We start from the raw sequence: 20,153 nt of genomic DNA, 5'->3' as shown, positions 1-20,153 counted from the left end.
GCTTTGCTTTTATTGGCCAGCAATGCCATAGCCTGGTGTGGAAGACTCCAGATGAAGGAGCAGCTCTGTGAATCCTTTTGCAGAGAGTGCATGTACCTGACATGAGATGGGAACTTCAGCATCCCAAGGAATAGAAACACATTCCAGGAGCTATTTTCAAACAGCAATGAATTTCTTCTCCACTCACCTAATAGGGATTGGGTTACATATGAGGTCTTCATATAAGGTTCAAAATATTTGCAAAATATGAACTATAGTGCTTTCCCTTAAAATAGAAGGACATGACGGTTTCTGTTTTGTTGGCTTAAAAAATGGTGTAAATTTCATGACTCACACAGAAGCATTGATGGCAGTTTTGAACTTTAGACCTTGTTTGCAGGTAACTTCAGGACTTTTAAAACTGTTACCTGTTGGTTTAATATCAGTCAGCAACAAAAAAATAAGTAGCTCTTAATCTTCACCTAAAATCTTATTATGACATGCAAAGAGAACTCTCTAACATAAGCTAAAGAGAAAAAAGTGAGATCACAAAAGCATACAATCATGAAGCTGGGTGGGATTTCAGTAGCTGTGATCCTTTTTTAAAACATTGTTTCAGAGATGCAGGGCAGAGAGCTGAAGTGATGTTGAGCAATACATTGACAGAGCATTCGATAACCTTGAATTTCATCATGAGAGAATTATTCCACTTTCAATTCTCTTTTAAGTTTTCTGATGAGGAAAGTTTTTAGAGGTACATCTTAAACACCTCTCCTTCCCCTGCTAATCTTTTAAAACAGAGAACAGGACTAGGGATCAGTTTTTAGTAGATAACAATGTCTGGCTAGAATTTAATCACAGTTTCCTTCTTTTGTATTGTTTAAATAATGACCTTCCATTTGTGGGGAATTATACTCCACGTAAGAAAATGATACTTTCTTTTTTGCATAAGTTTAAGACAGTGAATCAATGAAAAGAAAGTCATTAAGTCTTGAATAATTAACGGACGAAGTGTCAAGTGGATATGCAATTGGATTTTTAAAATCCCTGTATTTCCTTTAAGGATCCTATTAATTAACTCAAAACACATTCTATGAATATGTTTCCACGCTTAAATATGGCAAAAATCAGACTCCATTTCACAAGCATCCTAACACCCTCCCAAGACCTCTGCAATCACCTCATTAATCTTTTTCCCTTTTAAATGAAGAATTTCCTGAGGAAAGATTTAGTGCCTTGCTGAGTCCCTTAGCTTGTCAAAAATTCTTCTGGGTGTGGTAAGGAGAACAATTGCTGTATAAGATTTCTCACATGCTCAAAGAACAAGTGCATTTGGAATTCTCCTTGGCATATGTTGAACTAGAAAAGGATAGAACAATTAACCCAAAACAAATGCTTTTTATCTACATCAGGTCAAATCTGCATGTGAATATCTTTATGTCATTTAACCAGATCTTCGGCTACTATCAGTCAGTCAATGCAAAAGGGCAAATTGTATCTATAATAAAACGTTGGATGGGCCTATTGAATAAATTACACATTCCAAAATGATAAAAGCCCCAAACAGATAAAGGAATCACCAAAGCTTTCATCTAGCTATTTCTTAGATATAATTTATAGGTTCCTGCAGGTTGGAGCAGTGAGACAAGACACATACCCAGAGCCAGAAACGAACATGAACGCAGTAAATCCTGGTCTCAAGATAATACATGCTTTGCAGTCCACACCAGTGAACCTCAGGCAAATGTAAACAGAGTGTCTTAGAAGTGAACTGGCATTTCACTTGTTCTCTTATGCAGAAACACACATACACACTCCAAAATATGTATTTTTTGATTTCTAAATTTGTATAAGGATATTCTTGAATTTCATATTCCCATGAATTAGCCAAAAATGTCTAGGAAGCTTTACAAAACACAAGTTATTTTTAAAAACCTGTTTGCTTGTAAATACTTCCACTACTGAGATACTGAAATCCTAAAGGGTGGTTGTCACACATACACCTTAAAAATAAAGGGGAAATATTAGAAGATATCATTAAAGTCATCATTTGATAGCAAATTAGTTCTGCCTTCATAAGACAATTAACAACTTGAAATCAGAACTCTTCCTAGGTGATAGGATTTCAACAGTCACTCTTCCAAAATGATACATCAAGAACATGATTCATAATTTGCTAACAGTCGTTTCTATGGACAAACCATACATTTTTTAAAGATCAAATATAAGAGCCCTTTGAACACTGAAACAAATAGATAAATTTTCAAAAGCCAAAATCTATTTGCATCTGTGTGATTTTTGCCATAAATGCATACCACCAACAATAGCATTTAGAAATTTATTTAAAAATTTGAACAGAAATGCTGTTTAGTTTTAAAAGTAGACTTTTTCTAATTTATGTAAATGGGAAAAGTCTTACATTCCTAATGTGCAATAAAATAAATGCATAACTATTAAAATAAAACATTGACTATAAACTACCTAATATCACCTCACATATGATATTTTGAGAAACTCTGGGCTGTATGATAATAAACTAAATTTATATTCATGTATTATAGTCATGCCCTGGCTTTGCCTGTTTGTTACTAACTATGGTACCATGTTTCTACAAATTCCAACATCCCACTTATTCAGTTTTATACTACAATTGTTATTTTTCTATTTTAAGAAAAATATCTGGCATTCATATTGTGTATGCCTTGCAAAGATTGTAAAAAAAATAAAATACCTAACAAGGGTAATGCCAACTTCCAGCATATATAAGTTAGATAAATTCTGCCTTGGAAAAATTCTCAGCCTAAAGTAGATTTTACCAATTTGAAGTCACTGATCTTAAAATGTGTGGGGAAACAAATAATACACAAAACAGACTGTTATCTTTCAGACAGAATTAACAAAATAAACATTCCTTATAGCACTGTCTATTGTCCTCCACAACAATAACAGCATTAGCAGCAGATCAAAGGTAAAACCACAACTAAGGAGATTCTTTCGGTGCTTCTTATTTAAGGCCCCTAAGATTTGCCTTGAACTGTCACATGTTGAGGTATAGGCGTTTTACAGGTGGAAGGTAATAATGATAAGGTCTAGTAAAGACCTTTATTCAATTTCACAAATCAGCAACTAGGAAAACACGGTAGTAATGTATGAACTCCAACAGAGACAGTCTATAGAGCTGTTCTCCAGGTGTAGGCATCAACCATGAGGACAGACCATAGTTTAGTCATAGAACCATGGTTCTCGGTATGACACTGGTGACTGGCATGCTTGTGAAGGCTAGAAACGCCACAAACTCGGGGAGATTGTCCAGCACTTAAGAGAACGGAAATAGAAATAGATACATACACAGTCAATTGGAAAATGGGTTGGAGAACATCTGAAAGCAGTTTAGTAAGGAAATATACACAGTTTCTTCCCTCTTGGCAAGAAAAAACAAAGGACCAAAGGGAACCACAAAGATGATTACAGATTTGGAATATAAAATTTCCAAAGAACCAGTTAAAGGAGTTGAAATTACTACTCAGGAAAATAGACTGAATGAGGGTTCATTAATTAATGTCCTTCTAGTTTATGAATGGGCTCATTTACCAAGACAACCAACCATCTGGTATCCATGTCTGATGAGGCTGAACAAGAAAGCGAGCGTGGCACACAACATGCAAAACTGTGAGATGCTAAGCCTGAGAAGAGAGGTCATCACGAACTGTGAACAGTACATATGCCACATTCACCGGATTGAGGACCAGAGAACTTTTAGTCTATCTTTTCTGCAATACATTAAACCAATGCAACCTTATGGAAGTCACATAATATCTCTGGATTCAGCTTCCTCCTCTGCAAAATGAGCATATTAGGTTAATATTTTTAAAAAAGAAAAATAACACTAAAACTACAAGTATGGACTCAGGATTCAAATGTTGTCTTTGTCACTTACTGTTTGTATGTCTTTGGACACATTCTGCACCTTGAATTTCTTACCCACAAAATGAAAGTAATAATAATATCCTCACATGTTTGTTGAGAAGGTTAAATTAATTAATACATGGAAAGCATTTGCACAGATCCTGACTCAGGGTTAGCTGTTGTTTTTTCAGTTGCTGTTACTATTATGGACAAGTATTAGAGGTAAACTCTGGCTGATTAAGCAGAAAAGCAGTTTATTAAAAGGGTATGGGTTTCTAGAAATTTTGGATTTAGAGAACTAGATTCAAGAGTAAAAAAGATGTAAGCTTTTACGAAAAAATATATATAAATATATATACACGTATAATGGAATCACTTTGCTATACATCTGAAACTATTAATAACACAACATCAGAAATCAACTGTTTCAATTTAAAAAATAAATACTAATATTAAAATAATTTCAAAAAGGGTAAACTCTTAGAAATGAAACCAGAACCATGCACAAATCTGGAATGGTAATAAGACATATCCACCGTCAATGCTAATGTCAGCACCGTGACTGTTTCTGCACCAGAACCTAACTTCACTTTATTATAACCAGAACTATCCCAGCTACAAGGGACACTAGGAAAGCAAGTATGTGGGCATTTTTGACTCTTACAGGAAAAAGGCAGTTTTGCCCAGATTTCTCATATGTAGTCAAAGATCAGATGCCAGGTGACCCAAATTAACCCGGTCTGCTTGTCCTTCAAGCTAAGATGTATTGCTCAGAATCATGTATTAAAGGTTGGGTGGTTTTAACCAAGGTGAAGAAGACAGTATATAAAATTTCTTAAAGACTCTGTGGTTCCTTCATGAAAAGGCTTAAAATATCTGTGGCAGAAAGGACTTCCAAATACTCTTAACATATAACTGAGTTATGGGTAAGCTCAGTATTCAGTATCTAAATTAAAACCACTGGATTTATGGTTAGAATTAGGTCTTTAATTTTGAAATTTATATAGTTGAAGATTTTCACCTATTTATATGTGACATTCACATCTTTGAATGGGAAAATAAAAGATCCCAGAGTTTAATGAACATTCTCTCATAGAAAACAAAAACCTGTATTTTTTATCTCTAACTATTTATACATGTATGCTGCTGGAAGAATGCACCCCATAAGAAGGACATCAGCCAGGAGAGGGAGGAGCAGCTCTAATTGTGCTTTATCTATTTTAAATTCCTCAACTATAAACATGGTGCCTAAAATACCAGCAATTCAGCTTCCAACTGTCCAAGTAGTGGACAGCTATTCTAACCCCATGACTAATGCCCAGAGCCTGTCTTAAACTGGCCTGGACCCCCATTAACTGGTGCATTCTGAGCCCAGTGGGTTGTTCACAGGACAAATCTCCCCCAGTGTCTGAACTTCATGGCATCTCTGCATCAGTCAGATTCTTGGTGATTCCCCAAAATACTCTTGGTGTTACAGAAACAACAGAATTAATAATCTCTCCTAATCAATCATTTTGGCTCATAATCACATGAGTTCTAAATATATGATATGCACAAAACAGTTTGGTGACATTTTTAGTAATAGCAAGAAACTTCAGGAGGAAATTCTAAAGGTCAATCTGCTGGTTGCCTATTTATTTTCAAGCTATCAAGACTTGTCAAATGAGAAATTCTGGAATAGCCACTTCACTATTATGCAATGAAACTTTGTTTCCTTAGGTCGAAGATACAAATATTCCCAAGTTTATATTAAATTTATTCCAATAATCCATTGGGAAGTATATCTCCAGATACTTACGATAAATAGAAATGGCCGCAGAGGGATCTGCATCAATTCAATGGTAACAGTCAGTCCTAGGAGGTGGACTATAGAATGGCAATAGAAATATTTCTCTCTGTAAGAAGTAGGTGTGAGATATGTTCTTTCCAAAATTTGTGTAGTAAAATGATTGGAAGTTGGAATGATTTTAAAAGCAACAGAGAGCCTGCAATTTAATGGCATGACAATTTTTTTCATAAATAAGTAACTGAATGTATGAATCTGTTATAAGTGACTAGGTTTTCATATAACAACGCAAAACATAGTAGAAATTAAGCTGATGGACTCTGACACCAGACTGCCTGGCTTTAAATTCTGACTTCCCCACTTCCCAACCACAGAATCTTGGCAAATTATTTAATCTTTTGTGGGCTTCTGTAAAATGTCTTCTGTAAAATCAGGATAGGCATAGTTCATAACCTATAATACTATTTGAGAATTAGAAGAGAGACTTGTATGTAGTAAGCACTATATAGATATTTGTTAAATAAATAAAATCTTAAATGTCTCCAAAAATATCAAATTCATTTTTTAGGAAATTCTTGGTTGAGACATAGCTCATTGAATTCTTAAGTTTTTTCCTATAAGTATAATACATTTCATTTCTCAGATTTCTCAGTGAAAGCTTTTTTAATGAATAATCCTAAAAGAATATAGGGGAAGGGAAAAAAATAGAAGAACTCTTGAGAAAAATATTTCCATGTTTAGTAAAAGGAGAAGCACCTACTTGTTTGAAGCAAAAAGTAATCAAGGCAAGGTAGAATACCCACATGACATCTTTTTAATTTAAAGCAACATGATTAAATTATTAGGGATTTTAAACATGATTACAATTAAAGACACTATTTAGATACCGTAATCCAAAAAGCTTTTATATTATCAATTATAAAATAACTGAGAAAGTCTCAAGTTAGTATTCACAAAGATTTAACAGTGAAACTAGAAACTGCTTTACTTTGATTTTTAACAAACAACTACCATGTAAAACAAGTCCTTAAATAACTAAAATGTGTCTTTTAGAAATATACATAGAAAAGTATTTGGAAAGGCAGGCGAACTTAACAACTGCTTCTACAAATAGGGTGACACGTTGAGAAATTTTTCTGTTCTACTTTATACATTACCATGTTTCTTCCAACATCATGTATCATTTTATGGTATAAAAAAGTTTTAAGTAATCATGGTAGAAGTTAGTAATGAATATGGACATTGGGTTCCTTACATTTTCCTTTTTCCAAAAATCACAATCAAGTATAATAACAAAGAGCTCTGGCTATGCCTAAGTGAAAAGTAAATTTATCCCTCTCTAGCAAATGAACTGTCAGCTCAGTAGTGGCGGATTAGGCCTTTCACTTTGGGGCCCCTGAAGTTATTTTTGGGTCATTAACTTTCAGAAAAATAAAGACAGCACTGGCAGAAAACCCTGCACTACTCCTCCCTGAAAAGAACATTATATAGCTGATTAACACTGCTGTATAGCAGGAACTAACACAACTTTGTAAGGCAATTATATTCCAATTAAAAATAAAAAAGGACACTGAATTTACCAAAGGTCTTTTTATGACAAAGGAAAAAATCAAAGCTAATTATATTTGGGCTGAGAACAGCATTGGCTCCCCACAAAGATCCAACATTAGTGAACACCTCTCATCGGTCTTGTCAACTTCAAAGACAGATTTAAGTCCCTCGCTGGGGACCCCCCAAATTAGCCAGTTCCAATGCTAACCTTCATGATGTTTCTAATTAGGGGTTCACATTGCCTTGCTCATGAAACCACCTCAATCTAAGCAGGCAAGAAGAGGGTTAGTAACTATTGAATATATATCACATGCCAAGACCTGTGCCATGCACATTTGATGCATTAGCTCCTTTAATCAAAAGCTGATTATGTCTCCACTTTGTAGATGAAAAACACTCAGGATCTGAGAAGTCAAGATATTTGTCCAAAGTCCCACAGCTAGTGGATCCCAGAGCCAAAGAGTCCAGCTCCAGAACCCTCATAGACTTCAACATTAAATCAAAACCCCAGATTCAAATTAGGGTCAGATTCTTTGATGATCAGGCATTGGTGAGTTTGAATGGCAATCAAAAAATAATAATGACCCCTTATATTTGTCCAGCACTTTATAAGTTTTCACTGTGCTTATCTGGAGCAAGTCCCTGAAGCAAAGAACATGGTGTTAAAATCCACATTGAAGAGACTTCAATTTTTATCTGACCAGTCTACTATTACTTGTCAATAAGCATCTTCCTTATTAAGAAATGATTTTGAAAATGCTCGAGGAACTCAAACTAAAGATTGTATTGCTTTTTCCTCCCTCCTATACTCCATATGGAATTCGCAGGAAAATGGACAAAGAAAATACGGTGGTCCCCCACCTGGTTGGGATGCTGCACCCCCAGAAAGGGGCTGTGAAATTTTTATTGGAAAACTCCCCCGAGACCTTTTTGAAGATGAGCTTATCCCACTATGTGAAAAAGTGAGTCTGAAGATGATTTTTTTTTTAATCTTTTAATGAAAAAGATACTATTCTCTTCACCTCGCTTTCACCCTCATTTTTCTTGGTCAGTGACGGTTTCTCTTCCAATTGCCACTCCTCAATCATGGACAAAGTTAAAACCTTCCTAGCTATTAGTGATTTGCCTCTAATTATCAATGCCTTGAATTCTCTCTTCTCTATTACTCACAGCTGAAACTACCATTGCTGATGACTTTTAAATCTGTATTTCAATCCCCCCATCTCCACTGGCAAAGCCATCTTACTGCAAACTCAACGTATTTGTCAGTCTAGAATAACACTACAACAACCTGTCTAAAATAAGATATTGCTTCAACTTAAATGTTACTATGGTTTTATAAAGTGTAAGACTGTAAAATTTTAAAAAAATGCATATGTTTGTCATGGCTCAACCATGTACCTGTATATATTGATCCAGAAAGAAAAAATTTCTTTCTAAAAAATTTTGCAAAAATTTGAATGTGATAAGCAAGATTAATAACATGGTTTTTCAAGGTTATTACATAATTGAGGAATAAATTTCCTCAGTTTTAACTCTAAATTGTATTTTGCTACTGAACCCAAAGTGATGCAAAATTGACATTCTTGATAATTTACCAAGTAGGTGTTTAAAACAATCACATTCCTAGAAAATTTAGTGAAAATGAGAGTTTGGCTATTTCTTTTCCTAATGCCAAAATCATCTATGTGTTTGTATGTGTGTAATTCAGCCTGTTTCAGAACTACTTTTAATTTTATACAAACATTAATTGGCACATGCACAAATTATGAGGACTTCATCCTGTAAGAATCTCATATACTGAATGTGAAAATAAGTGCCAAAGCCCCCTGAAATGCAGAGATGAACCATGCTTGAATTTTTTTCTAATGAGCACAGGAGAAACAGGTGTCCGTCACTGAATACCTGGGGTGGCATGGGGTGAGGCTGAGCTGAGGGGAAGCCACCACGGCAATAATAGCATTTGCTGAATAATGCCTCTTCTCGCACGTGTCCCTCACATCTATGTCAACCATCCTTCTTACAGCAGCCAGCAATGATGAGCTACTGTATCTGGATTATGAAGAATAGTTGGGGAAGCAGGAGAGAGTAGTTTAGAGGCAACACAGGAGCTGCACCGAGGGACAGAGGGAGCACCCTGTGGCCATGGAGGTCTGGCCCCAGATCAGTTGCATTAACACTAGCATTTGCCTTCCGCCTACAGATGGAGAAAACAGGGCTTCCCAGACCATCCTCTGAAATACACCTGCTCCGTTCACCTTTGTATCATGGTGGGGGGAAAGATAGCAAATAAGTCAGTTTTGCAATGTTCCAAATGAGTGTTCCTAGTTTTGGTTTTCAAACACTAAGGGTAGATAGAGAACAACCAAGTAAAGATAAAACTATAGAGACTTCAGAGGTCAATGTAGAGAATAAGGACAAATCTATCAAAAAATTGTACTTCTGATGACAAATGTGTTTTCTGGTCCTTAAAGTGGTGTATAAATCCCCAGATAATTGTGTGATGAACGGTCACTTGCTCTATCAAAAAAATATATATCCTGGCAACTCAGGCTGAAATGCCACTTGCACACGTTTTCTTTATTATCTTGACTTTGCTGATGAGTCAGAAGACAAATTTGAAGCCAGCATGAAAACATGTGAACCATTCATTTATATGAGATGCAAATACCAAATGTGGTAGAGGCAGACTTCAAACCATTGTGTGTATGTGTATGTGTGTTTAAATATGAATTCTCTCTTTTCATTACTTGTAGATTGGTAAAATTTATGAAATGAGAATGATGATGGATTTTAATGGCAACAATAGAGGCTATGCATTTGTAACATTCTCAAATAAACAGGAAGCCAAGAATGCAATCAAGCAACTTAATAATTATGAAATCAGGTAAGATCTATCTCTTCTAGATTAAAAGTGAATCAATGTACTTTTATCTATTCTTCTATCAAGTTTATCTATATTTTAGTATATGCAAAAGATAGCCAAAATCAGGGGAAAAAAATATGTTAGTTCTTTTCCTTGGAAATCAATTTAATGAAACATTTATTTAGCCAACACTATATAAGGTGCCAGACTAAGTTCTGTAAACTATTCAAAGAAACAAAATTCATTCATTTATCCATTTCATAAATACGTGCTGGCCACTGTTCAAACCATTAGAAGTATCAAGGAACACTTTCCTCCAGTCATACTAAGCAATTGGATGTATTCAAAAGAGTTTGAAAAAATAAAACCAGGAAATGGGATAAAGCTGTGTGAAGAGGTTGCTGTTCTAATGTGATGTATTTATGAAAATACTCTTCTGGGAAGCAAAATTTGATCTGAGATTGAATGAAAAGAATCCACCACGATAGTCAGACCTAGAGGAAGATCATTGCAGAGAAAGAACGAACAACAAGCGAAAAAGGTCTCAAAATGACAGTAAGCGTGATGTTTTAGAGAACAGAAAAAAAGCCAATGTTCAGAACAGAGTGAGGAGAGGAGGGTTGAGGGCAATACAGTTCGTTGGAGAGTCACATTTCATCTTTAAGAATCTGGATTTTAGTCTAATAAAAGGGGAAATCACAGAGTTTAACTAGAGTCATACTTTTTAAAAATATTCCTCCAGCTATTAAGTGCCCAGGGTAAGGACTAAAAGAGGGAAAAGCAATTCCAAGGCTGCCACTGTGTCTAGAACTAGGCAGGAAATGGCGGTGGTTAGACAAAGGGGTTGGTTGGTGGTGTAGGTGGTAAAAAGTCAGATGTGGGAGATATTTTGGAGGTTGAATAGACAAGACTGGCTAAGTACTGGATTTAGAAGAAAATTGGATTTTGGTTCAAGTCTCTGCGGACGTGATAGTGTCACTGAGATGGAGCAGGCTGGGAGAATAGCAGGAAAACGTGAAGTGCTATGCTGGGGACAGGCAACACCTGAGATGAACATTACACGTCCCAGGGGAGACACTGAGGCGATGACTGTGTGACACCAGAGTCAGGAGAATGGTCACTATTGCAGTATAAACTGGGGGTCAGCCAAATAAAGGTAATATTTGAAGCCATGAAATTAGCAGAAGGTTCCAGGACACACCTGACCCTATACAATCAATAAATTGGCAATAGGACTAAACTTCATGAAAATGTTTGAGTTCCAAAACGTAAACTAGAGGGAAGTGCCATAAACCCTTTCTTAAGGAAGCCCAGGGTCACCAAGAGCAAAGATTAGTGTACTAAGTGAAAAAGGAATAGCTTGGGGTCAGACAGGTTTCAGGTGAGTGTCAAAAAGTGACTTGACCTCTCTGAGCCTCAATTTCCTCATCTACGAAGTGGGAAGAATAATAATACTATTTCATAGATTTATTATGGGGATGTTATCAAGATTTTTAAATGTTTAGCTCAGTATTCAGAACAGAAGTCACATATTAGCAACATTAATTCTGAGATGCTGTTTTTCACAGGAAGGAAGGAAGACATTCCTTCCTGTAACAGAGTCACACCTTAAAAGTGATGGAATCTGAAATTTGATGAGTACAAAGACAGCAGATTTCCCACCATTATTTTTCTCTCACTTCTTATAGGCCCGAAATAAGTGCCACATTATCCCCGTAATTCCGTAAGTCAGTCAACTACTGGATCATTTTTCTTAAGCCCCTTAGCCACAGTGAGATTTACTGGACTTGGCAACTGCTAGTAGTCTAGCCATTCCGTCTCAGGATTGGATTCTAGAACAGAGTCTTAGGAAAAACATAAAGGAGGCTCCCCCAACATATGGCTCCATGGATCCAAAAGAGTTCTGCTATGTGCAGAATTTTGGGAGATGAGAATCAGGAGATCTGAGGTCTAGTCCAGATTCTTTGGAACAAATCCTTTGACCTCTTTCAGCATCATTGTTATACTATCATATGATCACACCGAGTTATTCTGGGCATCCATCATATGAAATAATACATACCAAATTGTTTCAGAAAGGGCTATAAAAAGCTATATCCTAGTATAGCTTTTAATATTAGTTATATGTTCTCAGGAATTAGAGGATTCTCCATTCCTTGATCTCTCATGGTATCTGGATATCTTGGCAGTAAGGATTATTGCCAAAAGAGCTTTTAAGTTGAGATGGGTGTAGAATTGGCTGTATAGGGAATCAATAGAGTTTGCTGGGCCTTCTTAGCATACTGTTACATACTGGAGCCTGTCAATCCTTTTTGAAAACAGGGTATGAACATTAAACACAATCCACTGAAAAATAACTCTCCTCTGTGAATTTCAATGTCTTCATCTTTAAAATAGAAATAAAAGTATCTGTACCTCATGGGGGGCGTAATGAAAAAAAAAAGAGATAATGCATGTAAAGCTCAGTGCCTGACATGTCAGATGCTCTATAAATGTCTGCTGATGGTTATGGTGATGACAGGAGGAGGGTGAGAAGGAAGAGGAGAAATATGACAAAGTATTTGGAAAGAGAAAAGTGGTGGCCAAAATTCCAAAGTTCAGGTTGGATGCCAGAAGCAAGGTGAAGGCATACGGTGACTTTAAATTTTAATGAGTAGGATAAAGGCCACTATCTCTCAGGAGGTAGATAAAGTTCTTATCTGGAAAAGACTCACAATTGTCATGTCAGCCTCCTCCTCATCAAATATCCACTGAGTATCTTCTAAATGCCTGGCTTCTGGCGACATTAAAGTCATGCCCTCAGCTTTTGAGACATAGTTTTTCATCTCCAAGCAATTCTTGGAAAAGTGAAAGTGTTAGTCGCTCAGTCATGCTGGACTCTTTGTGACCCCATGGACTGCAGCCCACCAGGCTCCTCTGTTCATGGGATTTTCCGGGCAAGAATACTGGAGTGGTTTGCCTGACAAATCACACAGCTCTGAAAACAGGATATGGAGACTCCAAGCTCCCCCTACTGGTAATTGATAAGACCAGCTCCTTAATGATCAATAATGTATTTTCTAAATAAATAATATCTTGAAGCACAAGGTTTGTTTTTTTAAAGAAAAAAACAAAGTTCATTTTATCAACCCTTTCACCCCTCATGAAAAACCACATTCCTAGGACAATGTTCACCAAATAGAGACAGACCCGTCACAGGTCTGATATGCAGTTATTGATTCTTCAGCAAAGCATAGACCCTGGTCAAACATCTGCCACACAACTGAGAACCACCAGAAGCAAGAATTAGGAGCAATCTCCTCCTTAAGCACTTTTTATTCCTAATGAATGAGTGGTTTCTGTTAAGGGAAATTTACCCATTTTTAATAACTTTGTGTTATTACCAAAGTCACATAGCCTACACACAACACACAAAAACAGCCAAAAAAAAAAAAAAAGAAGTAATAAAAATTCAAACCATTCTTCATTGCCCTATGTTGAATTTTTATAGTCTTTCTAGACTTTCTATACAGTTTTAATCAAAGTGGCTTTCTCATATACTCATTTTATAGTCTTTTTTTTTTTTTTTAACCCAACAGCACAGGCTGAACTGATGTTTTCAACTATCACAGCCTCTCCTATGTTACTATGTTTATTGGCTACAGAGCATTCTATGTCACGAATGCTCGTCTTTTATTTCCCAGGGCATCTCAGCCAGGAGCAGTATTGTCTACCCTAAGGGACATGAGAGGTGACGAGGCTGTCTTGGATGACCTAATGGGTGGCTCCCGGCATTTAGTGGGTGAGAAAGAGGGAGGACAAACACACCACAGAATACAATAAGGAAATGCCCAGCCCTAGAATCAACGTCATCTCCGCTGAGATACATTAAACCAGCTCTCTATGATGGAATATTTTGCTCATTTCCAATTTGGGAGAGATTTTAAATAGTAGCAGTGAATAACTTTACACAAAATTCTAGTGCTCATCTCTATTTCTGAGGATACTCACCACAGAGGGCCATCATATGGCCAAAGGTTTCCCACAGTGAAGACTTTTTTATGCATTTTGCCAAATGCTCCTGGAAAAGTTGAACCGATCTCATCTTGGCAAACGTACCCATCATCTTGCCAATAAGCAACATGTACAGTGTGAGAAAGGGAGATTGAATTGAGTCCAGAGGCCAATTTTATATCTTAAAACCTGCAACATTGTAAGCAAGTCATTTCATTTCTTGGAGTCTCAAGTTCTTCAACTGAAAAATGGAAACAATACTGATTTTGTCCATCTCACATTCTCCTTGTGTCGGTCAAATAAGATAATATGTGAAAATCAGTTCTGTATATGGCCTATCTTGAATAGTGATGTCAGAATAGCCTCTATTTGGTTGGAAAAGAAAGGGAGCACCAGGGGTTGCAACCTCAGATACCTTCAGGGCAGCCAGGCAAGTTACATGTGTAGGTTAGGCCTGGTGTAAAGGCCTCAGGATTGGTGATATATTAATACTTGGGAGGTTTGAGGATTGGTAATAGCTAGTGAATTTACAGTGAGTCTAAAGACAGCAGATACTACTCAGCTTCAATTTTTTTTCTTTTTTAAGATAGCAATGGGAAGCTGCTATATAGCACAGGGATCTCAACTCCGGGCTCCGTGATGACCTAGAGGGGTGGCATGGAAGGGTGTGTGGAAGGCTCAGGAAGGAGGGGATATGTGTATACATATAGTTAATTTGATTTGTTGTATAGCAGAAACTAACACAATATTGTAAAGCAATTGTACTCCAATTTAAAAAAAAAAAATTTTTTTAAGCAGAATTTCCCCAAAGCAGTTCCCTTCCAAAAGCAATCTAAACCCTAAAGGTAGCCAAACGTCACACATCCACAGACCTTAATAAAAGTTCCAAGGCCAGACATGTTCAACTTCTGTCTTAAACCTTAACCACACAAGGATTCTCACCAATCAAAACACCTGCTCTTTTGGCAGAAATGGGCGTCTCTTAGGGGTCTGTGCCAGTGTGGACAACTGCCGATTGTTTGTCGGGGGAATTCCAAAGACCAAAAAGAGAGAAGAAATCTTATCAGAGATGAAAAAGGTCACCGAAGGAGTCGTGGATGTCATCGTCTATCCAAGTGCTGCAGATAAAACCAAAAACCGCGGCTTTGCCTTCGTGGAATATGAGAATCACCGGGCAGCTGCCATGGCCCGGAGGAAGCTTCTCCCAGGTTAGGACCATCCTCAGAGAGGAGGCGTCACTCCCTCCTGCCTGCTTCAGGCTGCTGCGCTTCTTAGCAAAGGAAGCAAAACCCTGTATCCGTTTCTTTGCTCTTTATCTCTCATTACGCAACATTTTAAACTCTCCATCTTTCTTTTCTCACAGTTAATTCTGTTCCCTAGAGTTTTCACAGATTAGGTTCTGAAAACTATTCACTGTGCATTAAATCCAATACACATGCATAGGAGAAATCTAGAAGCTCGAGCTATAGCAACGCTGTACTGAATCTTTAAACTGAAGAATCTCCGTAAATTTATCAATCAACAGTTATCTTTATGTATCATTTTCATTATCAGACTTATTAGAAATAAGGTATATTATCCATCATAATGAAGAAATAATAGATATGCAAGTGAAACATTATCCCAATGACAATTAAGTGGCATACTTTTATTATAACCCCCTAGTAGCATCACCGACTCAATGGGCATGAGTTTGAGTGAACTCCTGGAGTTGGTGATGGACAGGGAGGCCTGGCGTGCTGCAGTCCATGCGGTCGCAAAGAGTTGGACACAACTGAGCAGCTGAACTGAACTAAGTGTCTAATAATTTGTAATTTCAGAAATTAGAAATAATAGCTTTCCATAAAAGGACACCTTAGTTAGGTGCTATAAATACAAGGCAGGTCCTGTCTGGGCAACGACCATAAATTCCTAGGTTTAGAAAGTTCCACCAAGACACTGTCTCAGTCAGATCAACTTAGGAAGAATTATTGAAAGTCTGTGCTTATTTTAAAATATTTGCCAAAACTTACACAAAGTAAGGTATTGAAATGAATTAACATTAAAATGATAAGGATTTCAAGAATAACTGATTGAACACACTGGAATCAATGTTTCTCTTAAGCACTATGGAAGACCACCTTAATTTGAAACAAAGCAAAACAGCAACAATAGATGTATGCTGCCCTATACACATTCTTAAAAAATACTAACAGGATTAGCCCTCTAAAATTTTTCAAAATTGAAATATGGCTTCTGAGCTTGAGGAATATTTTTTAATACTATGAAGGCAGCTTAAAGTGAAAAATATGAGCTAGCCCCCAAAATTGCTGAATCTATTGAGATGGATATTTTTATATCTAAAGTAATATTCATAAATTTTGTACATGTAGTCTATGGGATTCCAAAGAGTTGGACACAGCTGGGTGACTGAACAACATTAGTATTAGAAAACATAGGAAAGGGAAATTTTACAAAGATTAGGGAAGATGAAATCAATATTTAAAATTTAACAATAAAAATGTTTTGTCCTGAGAGGTGAATAGGTTCAACATGGAAACGTCCATTAAAAAGTGAATAGTCAAAATAAAAAAGAAATGAACATAAATTCACTACCCAGTGGTCAAGGTGCCTGACCAAGGGGCATAGAATCACTAAAACTCCTCACACTTCTTACCTAGCCTCTCAGTGACAAGAACTTAATATTTTACTGTCCTCTTCAACACCAACAATTCTGGTATCGAAAAGCCCCTCATTTCCATCATGTTCTTGGGCCATCATTGTAGGCTTAACACATATATGCCCAACCTTGGATTTTTTTTTTTTTTTAACAAGGTCTCCTAATTATTCTCTCAGCTCTGCTTTCTCTTCAATGGATCTCACCTTCAACTGACTCCATCCTGAACTTTCCCCCCAGAGTAGTGTTCCTAAAATATGCCATCATCCTTTCTACAAGTTCTTTTACATAGCAGAAATTCAGCCTCTTTGTTAAGAGGCTGAATGTTGTCACTCACTCAGTGAAAAAATTAGTTAAAAATACTATTAGTTAAAAATTATTAAAAAATATTACTTGAACTCTCTTGCTGCATATATGAGATAAACCATAAACCTCTGAGCCTGTCATTCAAGGCCTTTCACTCAGGGTTCCGGTCTTTTTAAACGTACATTGTACATTCTGTTTTCTGATAAAAACCCCTCCTTTCTCTCAGGACAAACTCAACGTCCTAGACAACACCTTGCTCATTTTGTGTCCTTTATTCCCAGTGCTGTATCCCCTACTAGAATGAGTTACCCTTTCCCCTCTCCTGATTCCCTGATTCTAAGGCCCAGCTTAGCCATCATTTTGTGAAGAAACCAGCCTTACACTGTTTCAGCCCACACTAATTATTTTCCTCTTTTATTACCTGTACAGATATATACAAACATTTGGGAGGGGTAGCGGGAGAATGACAGTGAAAGATAATCCAAAATAGGAGAAAGGGTTTTCAGAAGTCAACCAGTGTTCCTGGGGAATTAAAACTTCCCATCAGCTTCCTTTCTTCAAAGAAAACAGCACACTGAGTCGCAGAAAAAGCCTCTGTCTTTACCTGAGTTGAGCCGACTTGTTGGGTCAGGGCTGAGCACTCAGGCTGCAAGAATTCTCTATGTTAAGCTTCCACCCAAGATCCTGACTCTTTCCCATGATTCTCTGGCCAGGATGCAGCAACACAGAGGCAGCCCCACTCTCTCCAGGTGCTCCTCATTTCCTCATTATCTGAGGCTTCCCTTTCCTTGCCTGACCCTTTAATTGGCCTCAGCTATTGGAGTTTCAGTCAGATTGGATTTAAATCAGAGTGCCTCAGCAGCAGACTAACAAGATGCAGCAAATAAGCCAGTCAGAGCAAACTGTTTTATTTCTACAAAAGCCTGAGAGTAAAATCTATTACCCATTTGGACCTCACCAGTTAAATGACAAAACAGGATTTCAGTAATGGGCAATCCTCAGGAGAGCCTGGTTTGAAAGGATAAGGAGATCTTTCAGAAACATAAGCAAGGACCACAAGAAGCGTTTCCTTCTTAATTAATCCAGACTTGAGACAGAGAGAAAACTGTGGTCTAAAGTGGTGTATTGACTCTCCCTCTCCCCCACCTACCTTATCAATAGTAGCAACTCTCTCCTGACACTGCATCTTGGCTGAGGCATTTATGGAGTAAAGAAGATGCATTGAGCAGAGTTTATCAAAGCATTCTGAGGATGCTCTGAAAAAGACTTCCAAGACTGCTTTTTCCATTTTAGTCTCCATCAGAGTCACTTGGAGGGCTTATTAAAGGGCAGTGCTGGAGGCCCCACCACCAGAGCTCCTGATTCAGTAGGTCTGATGTGGTTTGTTTTGTTGTTTTTTAGTTACTAAGTTGTGTCAGACTCTCTGTGACCCCAGGTTTGGTGTGGGGTCTGATCGTTTGCATTTATAACAGGTTGCCAGAATGCAACTGCCCCTGAGACCTCAAGCTTGAGATTTGGTCATTTAAATCAAGGATTGTCCATGGTGGGCTACAAATGTGAATCACCTAAGAAGGCGTTAAGATTTATGTGCTTTATTGATGGCTGTGCTGGGTTTTCACTGCTGCATGAGGGCCTTCTCCAGTTGTGGCGAGCGGGGTCTACTCTCTAATTGCGATGCCCGGGTTTCTCACTGCGGTAGTTTCTCTTATTGCAGGGGATGGGTTCCAGGCATGTAGGCTTCGGTAGTTGCAGAACACAGGCTTCTGAGTGCTGGGTCAGTCAGTAGCTGTGGCACACAGGGTTAGTTGTTCTGTGGCATGCGGGAATCTTCCTGGACCAGGGATCAAACCCGTGTCCCTGCTTTGGCTGGTGAATTCTTTACCACTGAGTCACCAGGGAAATCCTTGAGGAGGTTTTTAAACAATGTCAGTATCCAAATTAATCACTAATCAGAGATTCTCTGGAAGCAGAGAATAGCCTTGAGGCACTGATATTTTTAAGTTTTCAAGGTAATTCTATTGTGGCACCAAATTTTGTGATCCACTGCTATATCCATCAACTAATGATATTAGCCATTTAATTGCATGGGAGATATGGGAAAACCTGGGGAATGACTCAGGATAGAAACGTTTATTAAGCGTCTACAATGTACACTGTTTTCTTCTAAAGGACAAGGGAGATTCTAAAAAAAAAATCATTTCTAATTTGACACCATTTACATTAGACTCAAAGAACTCATATTCTTTATAAACTATACATCTCCAAAATCCACCAAAAAATATCAAGAGGAAAGTACATTATTGAAATATCATTTAAAAGTGAAAATTCTCCCTTCCATGCATCATCATCTTTGTCTTCACAACAACAATGAGTAGGTATTTTTATTATCCCAATTTTACAGATGAGGAAGGTGAAGCTAGAAGGGTTGATTCCTAGCCAAGATCACTGATCTGATTATGGAACCTGTCTGACTTCAAAGTTCATATTCAGAAATCACTTTCCAATACTGATTTTCACAGGGATGTTAATGGAAATCGCTGTTTCCTGCATCCCCTCTCACTTCTATCCATTTTCACCTTTTCCACATCTTCAGGCTTGTGAATGACTTAATGTGGCCTCAGTCTTGGTAGGCAAAAGTCAATGAGCTAGAATAGTGTTCTCAATTTTGGATGAATTAACTGAGATGCTTTTCAAAATCCTGAAGACTAGGCCACTTAGATCAGAATTTGGAAGAAGGATCCTGGGATCAGAGATGAGGCAATTCCTAGGGGAAAATCAAAAGCCTCGGTTGTAGCATTTTGGGATTTCCTTAGTGTTAACACTCCCACTGCAGCTCATTTCAAGCTACCAAGGTGACACCAGTTGACTCAAAAAATTCTGAAAATTGAAGAGTCTATCCCTTCAGGTAGAAAGGAGCTGAGTCCAGCAGACTCAGTAGAACCCATGTTTTTTTAAGCTCTTCTACTGTGGGGTCAAGACTAAGAACCACTGAGCTACAGAAAACAGAGTCACTTGGGAACCTTAGGGATCTTGGGGTAAGACCTTTAGCAAAGTCTATGTAAAGCATAGAAAAGGAAGGGAATGGTATAAAAAGGGAGGGAGGTACAGAA

General features: G+C 37.5%; 1 protein-coding gene across 2 annotated transcripts in view; it reads left to right on the top strand.

Annotated features, from left to right (window-relative positions):
* Positions 1-20,153, top strand: part of A1CF (APOBEC1 complementation factor) — a 102,682-nt gene that overhangs the window by 49,266 nt on the left and 33,263 nt on the right. For both annotated transcript variants that reach the window (XM_027528669.1, XM_027528667.1), the window contains exons 3-5: positions 8,050-8,184; positions 9,979-10,109; positions 15,051-15,289. In XM_027528669.1, coding sequence (XP_027384470.1) covers positions 8,050-8,184; positions 9,979-10,109; positions 15,051-15,289 — 505 coding nt within the window. The remainder of the gene's footprint in view (positions 1-8,049; positions 8,185-9,978; positions 10,110-15,050; positions 15,290-20,153) is intronic.

This window comes from Bos indicus x Bos taurus, chromosome 26, assembly GCF_003369695.1.
Source record: "Bos indicus x Bos taurus breed Angus x Brahman F1 hybrid chromosome 26, Bos_hybrid_MaternalHap_v2.0, whole genome shotgun sequence".
Taxonomy (NCBI): domain Eukaryota; kingdom Metazoa; phylum Chordata; class Mammalia; order Artiodactyla; family Bovidae; genus Bos; species Bos indicus x Bos taurus.
This window is presented reverse-complemented; position numbering and strand designations above follow the sequence as displayed.